The sequence below is a fragment of the Canis aureus genome, chromosome 8 (assembly GCF_053574225.1).
Source record: "Canis aureus isolate CA01 chromosome 8, VMU_Caureus_v.1.0, whole genome shotgun sequence".
NCBI lineage: Eukaryota > Metazoa > Chordata > Mammalia > Carnivora > Canidae > Canis > Canis aureus.
This window is the reverse complement of record NC_135618.1, coordinates 46,077,492-46,096,184: the sequence shown is the minus strand read 5'-3', so window position 1 is coordinate 46,096,184 and position 18,693 is coordinate 46,077,492. Positions and strand designations below refer to the sequence as shown.

The following is an 18,693-nucleotide window of genomic DNA, read 5'->3' as shown; positions in this document are numbered from 1 at the left end:
TATTAAATATACATAATCTCATTAAACACAAGTTTTCTTCCTGCAGTGCACTAGGAATAATGACTGTGTCAAAAATCATAATCGCAGGTGATGGGGAGTAATAAAAACTCCAATAAACATGATGAGAGCAGTAGTGTCAGTGAATGCCTGTGACACGGGTCGGGCACTGCTCCGAGCACGGTACATGTATTAATGCATTTAATTCTCGGAAACACAGAGTAAGTACTATCTGCTACCTTCTTTTTACCAACGGGGAAACCGAGGCATGCGGCTCCAAGTTAAGAACCCTGCTCTGGATCACCCGTGCGATGAGGGCAGGCCTTGCAGTGGACCTGCCCACAGCTGCCTGCGGAGGGCTGAGCCCACAGAATGAGGTACACCGGCATCAGGAATGGACGGAAGTGCCCACGGACACACAACGGGGACTAGACACAAGTGACAGCCTGGCTCACAGCGCAGGCAGCAGGGTGGTGTTCGCGGGCGCACTCACCTTCACTCTCCCCACTCGTCCTGATGCCTTTTGAACCACCCTCAATACCTTTAGTCTTCTCAGCGTCTTCCTGGGCATCCTCGGTGGGCCCCTTCTCGTCATCGTCTTCCTCCCCAACGTTTTTGTAGTTGGGTCTCTTCTGCACCCGCCTCTTGCCCTTGTGCTTGTTCATCTCAAGGGAACGCTCTAGAGTCTCGGTGGGTTTAATGAAGCACCGAATGCTGGGCTTGGCCTAGGGAAGTCAACACACGGATTGGAACCTTGGAATCTCACGGGACACTATCATCAAGCTGCCTGAGTGCTGTGGCCCCAAGAAATTCTATTTCCAAAACAAAAAAGGCAACCTCCCATGTTGTCATCGTGACTATGATTAACACCACCATTGTTAAATCATCAGAACAATAGCACCAGCTACCATCTACTGCCTGCCGCCCTGAGTCAGCAACACTAGCTCTGTGCTTCCCAAAGGTCACTCGTTTGCCTAGGAAACACACCTCTCTTAGCACTTTTATGGTACCCTGCTTGTGCCAGATGCTCTCTAAGGGCGCTGACTGTATTATCTCACTTGAATTTGACAATGACCCCATGAGGTCGTCCTGTTGTTTCACTGTTTCACTCCCTTTACAGACGATAAAACTGAGGCTCAGAGGCGGTGGTTGACCCACCTGTGGTCAAAGGACCAGGAGACAGCAGAGCTGGGATTCAAACCCACACACCCTCCACCCAACTTAGGTCTTAAGTACAGCACGCTGGTGGTATTAACTTCTAGCTTAAATACATTTATTTTAAAAGAAACTGTATACCACTACAGAACATGGAACACCAATATATCTTGCTGTTATAAAAATAAGAAAAAAAAAAGGTGCACTGGATGTAGCCAAATGCTGGCTCTGTAGAAAAGGGGCTTGGCAAGCACCAGCAAGGAGTTAAAGCTCATCCGCAAAGTAAGCTGACCCCAAAGAAAGTTCTCTGAGAAGTCAGGAGGCTTTCTAAGAGAATGAAAAAGGCCAGTGTGTTGCCTGTGGATCATGCCCCGTCCTATGGGAAACACGTAGCCGTATCTCAGTCCAGGTAACACAGATGAGCTCAAGGGATCGCCACTCCCATTTTATAGATGAGAAAACAGAGGCTCCAAAGGGCAAAGTGACTCCCCGGATATCACACAGCTCCTGAGCCACGCATCAGACTGGGAACTAAGTCTGCCCAATCCCAAAGCCCAAGCTCCTCCTGAAATAAGGGTGCTTCAGGAGGAGCTCAAACTCAGTTAGATGCTCAGTACCCTTTAAAAAGTATTTACATACAAATGGACCAGGTCCAGAAGGGAACAAAGACAAAAGAAAATGGATTTGTTTGGGGCAGGATTCTGACTGAAGTATTTTTCTCTTTTCAGGGTCTGGATGAGGTCCAGACATCGTTTTGTCATTTAAAAAAAAAAAAAAAAAAAAGAGAAAGTTTTAAAGAAAACTTTTCCATTATCTTGATACAGTTTATCCATCTTCTGAATTCACCCCCAACCAACCGCCAGCTGTATTCTGGGGGCCACCATACTTTGCTTAAGTGGAATGTCTTCAAGGAGCACAGATTAATTTCAATATCGTTCAAAACAAAACCTAATTGGAAACTAAATTAGCATCCAAATCTGAACATTAATTTTTATTTACTCACTTTGGATTATTCATCCACAAAAATGACAGATAAATTGAGATATGATTCTACTGCCCAGGAAACCCAGATAGCGCATTACAGACGCCAACGGCTGAGAGCCCAGAGGCGGGAGCACCCTGAGCATGTGCCACTTGACAGACAGAATCCATCAGAGTCCACTTAGGATGCTGTGTGACCGAACACAGCCCCTCATCTTCTGCTGAAGGCCTCAAACCCAGGAAGTCGAGGGTCCCAAGATTAACACCACAATCAAAGCTTTCTGAAACAGAAAGCTGAGACTAAATGCAGAGCAAAGTATCACCCAGTTAGAAGGTCCAAGCAAAAATTCACGTGGACGGACGTAGAAAACTCTCCCTGAGCTCTGTATGAACTTGGATGTACAAAAGTGCTAAAATAAAGGGAAGTGAAAGTGTGTGTCCTGGGCTGCTCAGGGCATTACGATCCCCAGCTGGACTCCCATGAGCTGTGTGGGTCCTCTCCGAGTGAGCATCAGGGTCCTTGTCTAAAACACAGTGCAGATAACGCCAGCCTTCTAGAACTAAATGTCATCTCGAATATAAAAGTTCTTTTGGTAAGCATCCAACATATGAGAGTCACCTTCCTTTCCCTGCCTCCTTAACAAAAAAGGAAAAAAAAAGGCTAAGAGTCAACTGTAAAAATAAATTTTAAAACTTTCCAAAGGGATCTGCTTTTCTCGACGGTCAGGTATTGGGAGGACATGTTTACTGGGGAAATTTCAAACCTTTAAAATGCAACCTACCCAGTGAACAGCTGGAAATAACCTAAATGTCCATCAAGAGGGGAGTAGTTAGGTAATTACAGTCTGACCATAGAATGGGAATCCACGAACATGTTAAAGAGACCCAGCTCTTTTTGTACCTATATGCGTGCATACACAATTGGTACCAGAGTGGAAAAGCAAGAGCAGGGAGCTCAGTAGGGGGCCCTTCAAGTAAAGCTTTACAAGGGCTACACGTGATGCTGTGAACAGCTTTTCCTCGAAAGTGGCCTAAGAATGTCTTGGGATTTAGTCTTTGGGGGATAAGAAAAAGCAGGTGGTCCTGTGTGCACACCCACACAAGTGCATTTGTATTTTTTTTTTTTATTTCTAGACCTTTCTGTTTGAAATTTCTAATCCTGTATGCATGTTAATTAAAAAAAATTATCAGGAATCATTTGGACATTATAATTTTGGACTTTATTTTTCCTTTCATTTTTCTTTTATATTTAAAAGCCTGATTGTGGAGAAGCAGACAGGGCTTGGCTGGGAAATGTAAACAGAGATCCATGAACATTCCTTCTGCTCCTGTCAAGAGCCTCCTGGCTGCTGGCCTCCAGGAATCTCTGTGGGACAGTGGACAATCCCAGATATTCCAGATGGAAGGCCCCCAGGAGAAGGACCCATCCACCTTACCCTCGGGTATACTCTCAACACTAAACCGGGTGCCTGGAGCAGGGCAGGACCTCAATGGGCAACTACTGAGTGAATTCATGGCTGCCTGTACCCATACTGTACCCAAAGCAACAGAGAGAACAGTAAAGAAGGAAAGTGAGGGATGGAAGAAACCAGGAGCCTGACAGCCTCAGGAGATTAGCACAGTGCAAGGGCAGGCGCAGAATGGGGAAAGCTCACTTCAGAGTCAAAACTCAGGAGGCCTTTGGGTTTATATTCTCATAAAGCGAGCACACCATGTATGCGAATCAGGTGTACAGTTCCCAAATGCCGCAAGTTCAGGTTTTGCTAAGGGCTCATCTCCCAGGGACCTGGAGCCTGAGCTGCCAAGAGGAGTGTGGAGATATGGGGCCGTCCTTGCTGACAGCACAGATTCTTCCAGTTATCCAGAGAATGCAGCTGGAGCCTAGGCTCTGTGGCTGGCCATTAGGGCTGGCTTCTGAGGTCAGGGCCAGTGGAAGGCCAGCAATGTGATTTCAGGGGTGGCCCAAGGGCTGAACTGCTCCCTGAAGTGTCTGCTTCCACCTTACTCTCCACCCCACCACCCTAAGGCTTCCATCCTTGTTTAAAATACTCCAGAAGGTAACTCCCCAGGGGTTGGAAGTAACTAAGGGCTTTTAGGGCTGCAGGATTTGAGAGTCAGCTCTGCAGGGACAGCGAGGGGGGTCTGAAGCAAGGGGTCAGGAAGGAGGACGCAAACACCTAAGGCCCTGGTGTTGGACACAGAAATACCCCAGGTGTCAAACAGAATGCCCTCCATTAGGTCTGGGGGCACCCCATCCTAGAAAGGCCACATGCAGAGTGCACATGAAAAAGCAAGCTGCAGGGGCGCCCGGGTGGCTCAGCTGGTTAAGCATCTGCCTTTGGCTCATGTCATGATCTTGGCGTCCTGGGATCAAGCCCCGAGTTGGGTTCCCTGCTCAGTGAGTCTGTTTCTCCTCTGCCTCTCCCCTCTGCTCATTCTGTCTCAAATGAATAAATAAAATAAAATAAAAACAATCAAGCTACAATTGAGCCACCCATCCAGGATTCTGTTTACAATTAAAAAAACAAAAAAATATATCAATTAAAACATGTCCATCTGAATTGTGTTTTCCTGTGTGGATAGATATGTAAATGATGGTGACCATGGCAAGGTCTAGAAGGTTACAGACGCCCCAGCCCCAGAGAGTGGTCCCTTCTTAAGAGGATAGGGAGGTTGGGGGAACTTTCACTTTCTTTTCTAGTCGTCTCTATGTCATCCAGTCCTTGTGCCCCAAGAAAGTTATTACCAATGCCACTTAAATGTCAAGAGTACCTTTAAAGGAGGTACCTAATGCCACTGAACTGTATACTTAAGAATAGGTAATCCATTATTTTATATGTATTTCACAAAAAAAAAAAAAGACACCTTTAGGAGGAGGAGGAGGAGGTTATAGACGGAGAACAAGCTGCGAGAAATGTCTTCTGCCTTGACACACACACAGTCATAAGCACAAAGCCATTGACACACCTGATTACTGAACTTTATGTTATCCCTCAATTGAAAAAACATTCACCTACAGAATCGTCAGTGAAAGTGATTGTCCTAACACCCTAAGGACAAGCTAGGAGCAGATGGGACAAGTCTGGAGGCTGGATGCACTGCAGTCACCACAGGACTGACCTCACTCACTGAGCCAGACCAAACACCAGGGGTGAAAGCAGCCCTGGGCCTGCCTGCACGGGGCTCCCAGACCAGCCTGGAGCAGGCAGGGTTCTGGCGTGCATCCACGTGGACTCTGGGGGCACGGAGGAAGGAGTGAGGAACCCTGCCAGGCGGGGGAGGCGGAGGCGAGGGGGAAGCTCAGGAGGGTTTCGTGGAGAAGGAAATGACTGGTCCAAGTCTTGAATGGTAGAAAAGGAGTTCACGAGAACACTTGGGAGGAGAGAATGCTAGGAAGGCCAGCTCAGAGCTCTGGCCCGTTCACCCTTTATTTCTGTCAAGGCCCGGATCACTGGAGTGGGTGGGAGTGGGTGTGCCTGGTGACTGCAGCGGTGCCCCGGGACACAATGTGCTTGGCCAGCTCCCCAGGGAGCAGCAGGCACACAGCAAGCCACGGGGTGGTGCTGAGCCAGCTGGATGGCCCCTCCAGCCACCTGCTCCTGATGGGGGTTCACAGTGCTCGTGGCCCGAGCAGCGCTGTCAGAGTACCCCTGCCTCTGTACCTGGTAGATCCAAGCTGCTCAATGGGTTTCTTTGTACCCACTCAATGGTTCGGGGGAGAGGGAGGAAGGAGGCAATGGCCAGGAAAAGCAGCATGGGGACAGCAGGCAGGCCGCTCTGGGAAGAATCTTGGCTGAGAGGGAAAGGAAGAAGAAAGAGGCTGGCAGCTAGAGGGGGCAGACAAGGGCTCAGACAGGTGACATGGCCCCGGTGTCTGGCTCTGGCTCTGGCTCTGTAGGAGCTATTGCCATGATCTAGGAAAGCTCACCTTCCACACTCTCCTAGGCAGAGCCTGCTCACCTTCTGAGGAAGCGGCTAGAATCCTTTTGTTCAAACAGCTCTGCAGTGCTCTTCGAGAACTAGGAGCAAGGAGGCAGGCCACGCTGTCTAACAAAACCTGCCCAACGTAAGGGTAGACCCAAGTCCAACCTCATTCTCACTTACTGGCCCAGGGGCCCTGACCAAATGAGCCTCTGTCTCCCCATAAGTAAGAGAGAGACAGTAGCAGCTCCATCGCATGCTGCCATGGAGCTACGATGAGATCCTGAGTGCAACCATGCCCGGCACAATGCCTCCCACAAAGAGACACTCTAGAAATACTTATTCACCTTTGACCCCTGGCAGATGGATCACCAGGGTAGAAGAGATGGCAGGGGAGGGGCTAACCTCTAAAAAACAATCACATTCTGTTTTAAATTTGGCTCCCTGGCTCCTACAAACTTTCTGCTCGCTGGATTTCTGGTTTGTTAGTGGGCTGGACTCAGCCTCCTCAAAGCGCTCCTGGGCCCCTGGCCAGCCTCCCTGATCCCCAGCGTCAGGGGCTGGGCCTGCAGAGCATACAGCACAAAGGCAGAGGTGCTGGGGCAGCCGGGGCCCAGGCTCAGTGTCCTGCCGCTCACCACCTTCTCCTAGGGCCTCAGTTCCCACAGTCACCAAATGGGCCTCATGGTAGTACTTGCCCCACAGGGCTATGTGGTGCCAAAAAGGAGCACACCTCCTTGTTTACCTGTCTCCCAGTACTAAGGACTGTCACTAATGCCCAATTACCTGTCTCCCGGTACGAAGGACCATCACTAATGCCCAGTGGGCATCAGAAATGGACCCAGTGCTGCTGTGAACCCAATATGTACACTGATTCACTTTATCCTCTAACAGGCGACCAGGGGAGGGAGGGAGCTGCAGCGGGCAAAGACTGGCCCAAGGTCACCCATTTGGCAGAGGCAGAGCCAGGATTTGGATCCAGAGAGTCTGGTTTCAATCCCCACAGGCCTGATGACTCTACTGCACTGCTCCAGCACTCACCGCCTTCAGTGAGCATTTGTCAGCCTGCCAATGTGGGCCAGCCCCCTGCAGGGCAGACCTCAGGGCCCAGCCAGGCCTCAGTCACACCTGTCAGAGCAGCAGGTGGACAGCGCAGCAAAAGCTCAGGGATGGCTGACATACCTACCACTCATGAGGCAGCCTTCTGACCCGACCATCATTCCGGCTGCCCACACAGTGTGATGACTGACCATTTTGTCTCATGTACACAGGGCTCCAAATGTCACAGGGGGTCATGGTGACCCAGGCATGCACCAACCATAACCAACAGCATGTGGCTTTGCAACTGGCCGTGAAGAGAAGCTCGGCTGATAACTTGCCGAGATCAGCAAGCAAACATCAGAGAGCACAGATGCCAGGATGATACAGAGGTGCGCACTACATGCCCAACACTGAGAAACCCAGTGCTACTGAGCTGAGGCCAAGACGTGCAGAACACACAACTGCAACCACATCAGTGTGGCAGCTGGACATGCTGCCAGATGTAATGGGGAAAATAAAACCCATCGGGGAGGAATGTGAAGAGCTAACAGGCCACTTCCATTAACAAGAGGAGCGTAGCATTCTTCTCCACGAATTGGCCAATTATCAGGGAGTGTTAAAGCTGCAGAGGCAAAAAGTAAAGAGATGCCCATTGATCTCCGAGCTCAGAGGACTCGCACTGCACACATGCTGGGCACTGTGACTGTATGAAATGCAGCAGGTAACAGCAAGATGGTGCTGGAACCGCCTCGAAAACAAGCTCTTGGTGCTGCCAGGCCCATAAGAGACCAGCCTCATCTCATCCCCGGAGCTTCTCCACCTGGGCCATCATTTCTGTCCCTCTCAACACCTGGTGGGGTTGCCTGGTATGTCCCTTCAATGCCGTGCCTGGCATTCAACCAAAAGCTAATGAGTTCTGGGGGATAAATTAATTGCAAGATATTTATGATGGAAGAGGTGCATCCAAGGCTCATGTAAAATAAAATACACTCTCTCAGTAAATGACAACACACTAAACACTTGGGTATTTCTTCAGGAAGAGTGTTTTACTCTATCTTACTCTCTAGAAAGAGGTAACTGTGGAATATTGGGAACTCCTAGTTACCCCAAACAGTTGGCCCAGAGGCCCACATCTCATGCTAAACGGGAGTGACTATTGCTGCAGATGGTGACAGAAGGCCAAGAAACAGAAGCAGCATGGGGGTCTGGGGCTGGATGCCTGCGATCCCCTGGTGATGGGGTGGGGGGCAACAGGATGATCACCCAAGCTCTGAGGTCATCGGCTTGCTTATGCAAAGAATATTAATACCACTCTCTGGGTTATCAGGAGCCTAAAAGAAGATGTCAAAGGAGATGAACAAGATGAGAAACGCACCCCCCTCTCCCACTAACCATTTTTCTTTCTTTTTTTTAAAGATTTTATTTATTCATGAGAAACATGGAGAGAGAGGCAGAGACACAAGCAGAGGGAGAAGCAGGCTCCACGCAGGGAGCCCAACATGGGACTCAATCCCGGGTCTCCAGGATCACACCCTGAGCCGAAGGCAGGTGCCCAACCGCTGAGCCACCCAGGGATCCCCTGACCCAGTATTTCTTGCACAGTGGCCCCGTTTTGATCCTAGCCAGCCAGTTCATCCCCACCAAGGTCTCTGACTCACCACTGTCCACACCTTGCCCATCACAACTGCCTGCCCTCATGACCCCCAACTCAGCTCTTCACCCTTCAGCCCTTAAGCCAACAAGGCTACTTCTTCCGGGAGGCCTTCCCTCACTTTCATCTCCCAAAGCTGGTTTCTGTTTCTTCCCAGATTCAAATCTTCAATCTGTGTTGACATGCTTATTTACTGTTTCCCTCTACCAGAATGTCAGGACAGGGACCTTGTCTGTCTTGCTTGTCCTGTATCCCGAGGCCAGCACAGTGGTGCCTGGAACATGTAGATACTCCAGAAACACATGTGGGAGGAGGAAGAGGGGTGAGCAAGCCAGCCAGCCTGGCACACAGGAAGTGCTCAACAGAAGGGCGCCACTCTTACTAGGGAATGAGCCATCACTGTAGTGGCACCCAGGGCAATACCACATAAGCCAAAAATCCTGCAGGGCTCTTTTCCCTTCTCTGCTCATGAAGCTAGAGGTTTCCAGGGGGGGCCCAACTGTCTCCCGGGATGAGATCTGCCCACCTGCCTCGCTTGTGGTCTTCAGTGGGCAGTGAGTAGACTGACACCACTCCCCTCCTGGCACACTGTCATTAAACCGTGGGATCACCGGAGATGGAACTGAATGGCGTGGCCCTTCTCTCACGGGTGTGCAGCGCCCCCAGCCTCCCGTCAGACAAAGCACCTTGAGCAAAACCAAGTTTCCCAGCTAGAGGATTGTGGCACTGACCAAGACTGGACCTCCTTGACTTGGTACATACAAGGCACTCAATTCCCTCATAAAGTTCATTATTTCAAGGCAACTGACATTTACTGCAGGATCCAGGCTAAACACTGGGGACACAAAGGTTATGACGTTCCCATTTCTTCTGATCTAAATTCCAGAATCTCCCAATGGCTCCAAAGGCAGCACATGCTTCAGAAGCTTGTTCCCTCCCTGACCTCATCCTACTATGCTCTGCCCTGCCATGCTGCTCCTTGCTAGTCCTGACACACCAGGCATGCTCCTGCCTCAGGGCCTTTGCACTGATTGCTCTTTCCGGCCAAAGTGCTCTTCCTGCAGCAATCTACATGACTCACTCCCTCACTTCCTTCACATCTATGCTCAATTGTCATCTTCCCAATGAGCCCTACCCAGGCCACTCAATGGAGAACTGCACCCCACTCCAGCCTCTGAGTGCTGCCACCCCTTCTCTGCTTTACTACTGTTGCTTTTCTAAAGCATTCTCATATTCTAACATGCTACAGTGTTTACTAATAGCTTCCTGCTTCCTCTCTTCCCGCTGCATTAGAAGCTCTGGGAGGTCTGGGGCCTTTGTTTTGTTTCCTACTGCACTGGGGTGCCAAAAGAATGTGGGGTACCTGTCCAGTAATTGTGTATTAAATAGATTAATATGGGGCAGCCCTGGTGGCTCAGCCGTTTGGCGCCTCCCTTCAGCCCAGGGCATGATCCTGGAGACCCAGGATCGAGTCCCACATCAGGCTCCCGGCATGGAGCCTGCTTCTCCTTCTGCCTATGTCTCTGCCCCTCTGTCTCTATCTCTCGAATGAATGAATGAATGAATGAATGAATGAATGAATGAATGAATAAATAAATAAATAAATAAATAAATGGATAGATGGATGGATGGATGGATGGATGGATGGGTGGGTGGATGGATGGATGGATGGATGGATGGATGGATGAATACGTAATGCGGACCCAGCTTTGAGAAACTCATAGAGTCTGGTTAAAAAACTCAAATGCCCCCAGGGGCAAGGTGGCTGATAAAAACTAATGAAGTCCCAGGGCAGAGACACCGGAAGTAGTGGATGCCTCATCTTTCTGTTGTCCCCCCACCGCCCCCCTCCCCATTTTCCAAATTTTCACAGAAACCTGGAGGAGTTCACCAGTGGCTCAATGCAGACTAGGGATGGTCCCCACTGAGCACAGGGCAGGACACTATCTCATACCAGGGAGCAAGCAGTCCTCAGCCTGGATGCCACCCCAGCCTCTGACATGCTGCCAGGCAACTGCACAAAAGCCATCTAAGGGTCTGAGCCACAAAATCTTGTCCACCCCTGGTTCACCCCGACTCTGCCCACTCTGCTCCCCCCTGCTGGCTCCCCTAATCTATGGCCACCCCAAGAACCTTGGGCCCTCCTCTGGCTCACTGGACCAGGACCAGCATCCTTGGTCCTCTGGTCACCTGCAGCCCTGGCTAAAGGCTATCCGTCTGTGAGCCTCCATGCGATGGGACTTCTGGCAATTGTCCAGCCGCACCTGCGCAGGGGAAAGGAAGAGGTGACTGCTTCTAAGGGGTCTCTCACCATGACAACACCCTACTTACTAAGGGGAACGTGGTGCACTCTGGGTTCTCTCTCACTCTGTCACATCCTCTTAGGCATGAATCAGCACTGCCACACTCAATACTTCTGCAGGCCACAAGGATGACTGGGAGCTAGCATTCCATTCAGGGGTTACGGGACAGACCACAATGGCCCCGCAAGAAAAGGAGAATACACAATGAGTTCCAATTCTCTTGTGGGATTGTTTGTATCGGTGCCAATTAAGGCCCTTGATTTATAGTGGTCTATTTCTTCCTTCGGTGTGCACCACCAACCCTCTCCCAGAAGCCTCTTACCACTTTCAGGAAGAAGAATGTGTGTGCTTCAGAAGCAGCATTGATTAACTAGGGGTCACGAGTAAGGTCATGGTCACTGAAAGATTCAGGGGAACTCTACTTTGGGCTGCAAAAGGGGCTACTCAGCATGATGCATTCAATATGAAGGAGGCTCGGCTGCTGTCTGATTCAAGCCCGGTTTGGAAAGACAGCCCTGCAGCAGTGACCCGGGGACCCAAGCCAATGATTAGTGCCCTGCTTCTGCACACACAGAAGCCAGAGGAGCCAGGCTGCTAGTTTCTCAGATGCTGGCTCCACACACCACGACTGGATGAGTGTTCTGTTAGCTGAGGACCTGGCTCTCAGAAAAGACAGGTGTCATGTAGAGAACTGGTAGCTAATGTTTTAGGTGTGCACTTATTCTTTTGGATTGCCAGAGAATCTGGACACTATTCCAACTGGCTGAACTGCTGCCTACAGAGAGGTGGTCAGCATCCTCACCTTTGGGACAAATAAACCTATTCTGCCCCAGGATTCTCAGTCTCTCTTCTGAAGTTACAGCCAGCCAACCACAGGAACACACCTAAGCGTGCTAAGTATTTGCAGTTTCCCGAGATTGAATTGGGGGCTGGCTAAATTGCAGGGCCAGGAATGCACAGAGCTCACCCACTGCCACCAAATGACAGTTAATATTAGCGCTATCACTGTCATCATTGTCGCTAACATCTGGCCCTCAGTGCCTTTGTTTCTGGTCTTATGGCGCTTCCCTAAGGGGTGCTCTAAGGGTACCTCTACATTAATCATCCCAGGAAGGGAGGTCCCAAGTAAGGGATGTGGGGTTTAGATACGAAGGTCATTGTAATGATAGTATCTAATATTTAGGTCTTGATGTGTGCTAGGCTTTAGGAGAAGTACTTTACCCTGCACTTAATCTTCTCTGCAGACCCATGTCCATTATTCTAATTGGAGAACGGAGGACACAAGTCTGCGGAGGTAGACTAACTTGCCCTGAGACCTATCTAGTAAGACCAGGAACCAGGATTTGGGGGGCCCAATCTTATCAGAACCGTATGATTAATGTAGAGGCACCCTTAGAGCACCCCTTAGGGAGGCGCCATACAACCAGGGCCAGGTGGTTAGTGACAATGATGACAGTGATAGCGCTAATATTAACTGTTGTCATTTGGTGGCAGTGGGCTGAGCTCTGTGCATTCCTGGCCCTGCAATTTAGCCAGCCCCCAATTCAATCTCGGGAAACTGCAAATACTTAGCACGCTTAGGTGTGTTCCTGTGGTTGGCTGGCTGTAACTTCAGAAGAGAGACTGAGAATCCTGGGGCAGAATAGGCTTGTTTGTCCCAAAGGTGAGGATGCTGACCACCTCTCTGTAGGCAGCAGTTCAATCAGTTGGAAGCCTGATTCCAGAGTCCACTCCACTAGACTATTCCTTAAGGACGGAAGCAGAACAGTACCAAAGGCACCCCACTCTACCACTCTTCCCCCAAAGCCGGCCTCTGAGCAAAGAGAATGCGAGAGTCAGACTCTGAAGCTATTTCTGTTTTGAGAGTCATTAAGAACATCAAGAGAGCCCTTGTGACGCCACCCCCAGTTCACCCATCAGCTTGCTGATTCCTGCATTTAGTGCCCCTGAGCATCTCCGGCAAGCCCATGATTGTACAGGTGATGCCAGCATCTCATCTCCAATATATGGCCCCCTCTGTTTGCTGGGCACAGGAAGCCCAGTGAGACCAGGGGTCATGCCTTTCCTGTGCACCACCGCATCTCTGAAGAAACAGATTGAAGAAATGCAAAACGAAGTAAGCTATTCCACAGAAGTGGAAAATGAAAACAGGCCCTTAAAAAAAAAAAAAAAAAAAGCACCTGTAGGTAATGATGCATATCCCATAATCTCATCTATATGTTCATGTTGCAAAAATAACAAGATGTTAGCAGTTTCAGGATTAGTGTTCTCTTACTCTATTTCCCTCGACAAGAAACAGGATCTGCTCTGCATTAGAATTATAGCAAGAACTAGCCCTCAGCAGGAACCATATGATTTTAATGCACAGATGAATTTCAATTAGACATTTACCTAACCATGCTGATGCGTTTTAAATTTAACCCTAAATTACAGACTTTTCAAATAACTCTGCTCTTCCCTCTACTTCTCTCTCTTCAATTTTGGTTTGGTTTTGTGAAAGGTCTGCTGGTAAAAATGAAGCAATACCAGTAACTTATCTACAAATTACGGGAAGGAGAAAGTAGGTTAAAAAAGATCAAGAAACTTAAAACAAGCATGATCAAACCACATCCGAGTTAGGCAGGAAACAATAGGAGACCGTTCTTGCTCAGAGGGAAGGAAGGCGAATCTTACTAGGACTATTGTCAAGTAAGTCATAAGTGGGGTTCACATCCACTCTGCCCAAGTTTCAAGTGCGGTCATCCGAACACAACAGAGTTCGATTCTGCACCCAGGGAAAGGCGATACCCGGAAGCAGAAAGCTGACACTTTCACTTGGGCTGGCAATTCCTTTCATGCTCAAAACAATCTCATTTTCAGTCCAGGGGTCCATTACGAGCAGTTGGGGGTCTATCACAATGGAGGCAGGAACTTCAGCCCAGAAGGAGGCCAACGGGAGAAAGAACAGATCTCTTAAGCACTCCTCGTTAGAGGGTTCAATTGAGGCAGGTATCCCAAGCTAGGCGGTCACCAGGAACTTTGTGCAATTTGCTTTTGCTCAAATTGCAAACCCCAAGCATTAATGCTAGTATCCTGCTGTGATACTGTACTAGAGTTTTGCAAGATGTGACCACTGGGGGCTAACAAGCACAGGGATAGGATTATTTCTATTCACTGCATGCCTATCAATTGCAGTGAAAAAAACCTGCAAACGCCAGCACCCCAAAGATCTCTGCGTTCACCTCTTGGACCACCAAGTCTAACTTTGGCACCACATGTCTTATAGGAAGACTTTCTGGGACAAAGCCGGAGCAGCAACCAAAGAAAGTCCAAAGGCACTCAGCACATCACAGCTGGTTATTAACGTAAATGGTGTACAAGTCTGCAGCAGGCTGTGTAGGGAGTAGGCACGTCCGATGGCAAACACATGCCTCGTCTGATGGCGGGGGCGGGGGGGGGCAGCCTCGGAGGAGCTTGCTGCAGAAACACATGTATAATGGGGACCAGATCTTCCGACTGTTCAACGAAATCCCAAAATCTGGATTTTTATGTGAAACTTCCTAAATGTTAAAGTTGGTCACTCATAAAATCTTCTTTTAAATACTGCAAAGACCAAATCAAACAGCTCTGAGGGCCAGACTGCAACCTGTCACGTACTTTTGATGGATTTCCCTCCCATCCTCCCCAATAGCCCTCTGGAGTGGGACTCATTCCCCGTTTTATAAATGGGGTGAAACCACGTGCCCGAGAGGAGCTCCTGGCTGGTGGGCCCTCAGCAGCTCTGACCAGGAAGCCCTGTGGATTCTGTGGAGTCAGCACACGGCTGCTTACATTCAGTCAGCAAGAGGGAGCTTAAGAAGTTGCGGAGAAATATCTCTGGCTCCATAAATACCAAGTCAGCTCCATGTTTTCTCATCTATGGTGTCATGGCATGGGCCCCAAAGGGAGTCCCTTCCTGATTCAATACTCATCACCCCTGTTGCCTCTAGGTTCCATCCTCTCGCCAAAGCTACTCCTTCCTTTTAGAGCACTTCTAAGACTTGCGATAGTCCATTTGTTTGTATATTTGGTCAACATCTGTCTCTCCTACTGGACTATAAAGCTCCAACAAGACAGAGACTATTTAGGATTTTGTATATCCCCAGAGCTAATGGGGTGCCTGATCCAAAGAAAGAGCTTAATAAATACTTGTTGAATGAACCAAAGAAGGGATAGGCCAGACAGGGGCCATGAAAGGGCCCCATTCAATTCAGCTGAACTAATGCCACCACCACTAAGGACAGAAAGTTTCTGGGAACCTTTTCAGAGGCTCTAAGACTCCCTTAAACAGCAAAACAGCCTGGCCAAGCCGCCGCACACCAGAAAAACCAGCAGGGCAGGGACTCCTGTCACTGCACCCTGGGCAGTCCTGGCCTTTCACGCTACAGGATTGCATGCACTCCACCCGCCAGCTCGCTCAGGTATGGCAACAGAGTCGACTGCCCAAGGGCAAGCCTAGCCCTTTTACCTTTGTGTCTACTGCCTGAGAAACCGGTTGCAGAGACAGAAAGCTCACGAAACAGCCTTTGTACGAAACACTGTGCTCAACTCAGACACATGTGCCAAGCCCAAGCTGCAACAGATACAAGGAGACAAGATGCCTGCCAGAGCTGCTTTAAGTTGCTTTAAGGAGAGGGAGCTAGGAGCAAGGGCCTTCCAGGCTGTGGGTACGGTAAAGGCACAGATACGGAGGCAGAAACACAGGGCACGCTGGGGAGAAAGCAAGCTGGACTGGTACTGAGGGAGCCTGGAGCTCAGGACATATGAGAAGGATGGTAGGATGGAAGACAGGCAAGACACACAGGGGCCAAGCTGGGAAAACCTCAGAAGAAATCCTAACACTGGTCTCAGGAGTTTCATTTAGCAGAACACAAAATGCACAAACATGCACAAACCACAGATGTGCTCTGTTTAGGCCACAGCTGGGTGATCATTTAAAACTTGGGAGTGTTTGCATCCAAATGCAGATTTCCAGCTTCCCTGGAAATGTGAGGAAACCAGGTGACACTGCATCCATGCTCCTTCAGAACTGCAGGTGGGGGTGAGACAGCAGCTGCTGAGGAAGGACACACATGCTCTCCAATTTGTCACAGTCCCCACCCTTCCCTACTGTCTCTCACGGGGGCCCATGTCATTCATAGGTGTCCGGTCTCTGTAGGTATCTGTGCCTAGGACAAGGTAGTCTCTCATTCCGTCCCCGTAACAGTGCCTCACAGATACATAACCTAGGGCCCAGAGCAGTACGATTCCCTGTTCAATAACATATGATCAATTGAATCCACTCTGTACCCAGCCCCAATTTTCTTGAGTACACATTTCAAAACTCTGATTAGGTTCCTTGAATCCCAGACCAGCTTATGCATCATCATTGCCCTATAGGCAGAATGTTGGTTTCTGGTTTTAGAGAAACATACGCACAAATGAAATGAGCAGCGGCTTCTTATCAAGGTCTAGAACAGTCCCAACGCTAAGGACTTACACAACTTCTCTGAACATCCTGTTCGGTCTTAGCATACATCTCAGACAGATCACCATTCAGGATGACTTCAGCTAACGAGTTCACTAGGGGTGCGTGATGTATAATTAGGAAGACCTGGTGAGAAAGAAGACATCAGATTTGCATTAAAGTATGCAATCTCTCCACCTCTTCCTTCCTCGATCAGAAACAACGATGTTGGGCTACTTGGGTCCTGTATTAAGGAACCATCCCCAGGAAGCAAAATCCAAAGAATGGGTACCATTTAGGAGAATCCAGTTATGCCTTTCTCCTTCCAGGGTCGGCCCCTCCTTCATTCAGACTGTTGCCTATTTGGCTGGCTGCTCCCCAGCGGAAGGAAGTGCATTAAAGCTAGACTGTCCCTCATGGCTGGGTGAAGCCAAATCCGGCTGAAGTGGAACAACGTAGGAAAGAGCAGCCAAACCAGCACACTCCTTCCTCTCCACAGGCATTTTAGTGTCAAATTTGATTATGTTAAGACTGGAAGGCACAGGCCCAATATTTCAGTTAGACGGGAAGAAGGGGCCAGCGAATCTTGTTCCAATCAAGGACTTGGCAAAGGGTTGGCTACGCAGAGATCCCATCGCTGGGATGAGCACTGACCCCTGTGGTGTGTTTCAGCACACCAAGATTCCATGGCAGCGGGAGGGAGGTATGGGCGCTGTGGGGAAGCAAAGCCACACGAGCCAGAGATGGGCCTAGTTGTGCCAGCATGCAAGATCAGAAGACGCTGGGCTGTCAGGGATGGCCCTGCTACCCCACCCTGTTGCCCAACATTCAGAACAGCTTTGGGAATCAGGGTATTCAAAGCTGCCTCACAAAGCTGACTCAGACACACCTGCTACTTTGTTTTAAAATATAAAGACACCACCAGTGCTGTACCCACCATTTATACAGAAAAAGGGTGTGTGCATATTTGCATTTACTTACATACACATTAAACAGGATTTCTAAACCCTGGTGCTACCATGTGGCCATAATTCTTTGCTGTGGGGGGCTGTCATGTGCATTGTAGGATGTTTGGCAGCATCTCTGGCCTCTACCCAACCAGAAATGTCTCCAGATGTTGCCACACATCCCTGGGGTGGGGGGGAGGGAAGGGAGCATAGAATCACCCCCAGCTGAGAACCCCTGGCAGACAATGTCTCTGGAAGGGTGTAAGAAAACCCTGTGCCTCCAATTGTCTCCAGGGACAGAAATCAGGAGATGAAACAAAAGTAGAAAACCCGGTTTTCACCTGTTTGAACTTTTTAACTTAAAAAATTTATTAGAAACGTAAACATAGTTTAAAAAAAAAAAAAAAAAAAAGCAGAGCCAGACACTGAAACGCTGCCACATCTGGGAAATGGGACTGGGTGCCTGGGGGACGGGGGCGAGGAGGAGACTTCTAGAAGGACTGAATCCCTGGTCACACTAACATTAACGTGAGTTTTCCTGGTTTTGCAGCTGTGCTTGTCAAATGATTTGTAAGGATGCTCAAAGATACAAGATTTCTACCTGATTGGAGGTTTTCACACATTTTGGGCAACAACATGAAAAAGCTAAATTGAAAATGCAGGGGAGGATAGGCCCTGTGGCTCCAGCTGAGGATGCCAAATCGCATACTATGCTTTTTGTGAGACACTGAAACAGGCATCTGGTGCTTGAGCTGCTAGTCCTTCCCTAAGAAAACAGGAGCCAAGGGGCTCTCAGAGAAAGGGCGTGGCCAGACCCCACGTCCCTCAGAGGGGACGCTGCCCACGCAATGCTCCAACAGCTAATGGGTCCTGGGAGTGCTTTCCATGGGATTCCTGTGGCTGAGCATCTGGCTGCGCAAGTCCTGCCAGACTCCCAGAATCCCAAGCAGGAGGTTCGGGCAGATTTGTAATGAGGCAGCAGTCAAGGGTGCCAGGAGATGCTGGGGTTTGCACCGAGCTCCATCACACAGAAGGGCATTCAGAAGGAGTGGGCACCGGTGCAGAGCTCTGAGCAAACAGATCCCCCAGGACAGGACTCCGAGGGGGAACAAGGAGCAGGCCATGTGCGGACCCCCGACTGGCTTTGCCACCACCAGGACGCAAGGGCTGCAACTCTCTTCTCAGCCCTGCCTCAATCGCCAAATGGCCCAGGGACCAGAGCAGAAGGACGCT

The 18,693-nt window shown here is 49.5% G+C and overlaps 1 protein-coding gene across 10 annotated transcripts in view; it reads right to left on the bottom strand.

The window, feature by feature from the left end:
- The window catches only part of CLEC16A (C-type lectin domain containing 16A), a 196,676-nt gene that overhangs the window by 147,240 nt on the left and 30,743 nt on the right, over positions 1 to 18,693 (bottom strand). For 9 of the 10 annotated variants that reach the window (XM_077906633.1, XM_077906634.1, XM_077906636.1 and 6 more), the window contains exons 9-10: positions 16,547 to 16,660; positions 491 to 722 (exon numbers count right to left, since the gene is read on the bottom strand). In XM_077906633.1, coding sequence (XP_077762759.1) covers positions 491 to 722; positions 16,547 to 16,660 — 346 coding nt within the window. The remainder of the gene's footprint in view (positions 1 to 490; positions 723 to 16,546; positions 16,661 to 18,693) is intronic. The other variant, XM_077906632.1, reaches the window with a different exon arrangement.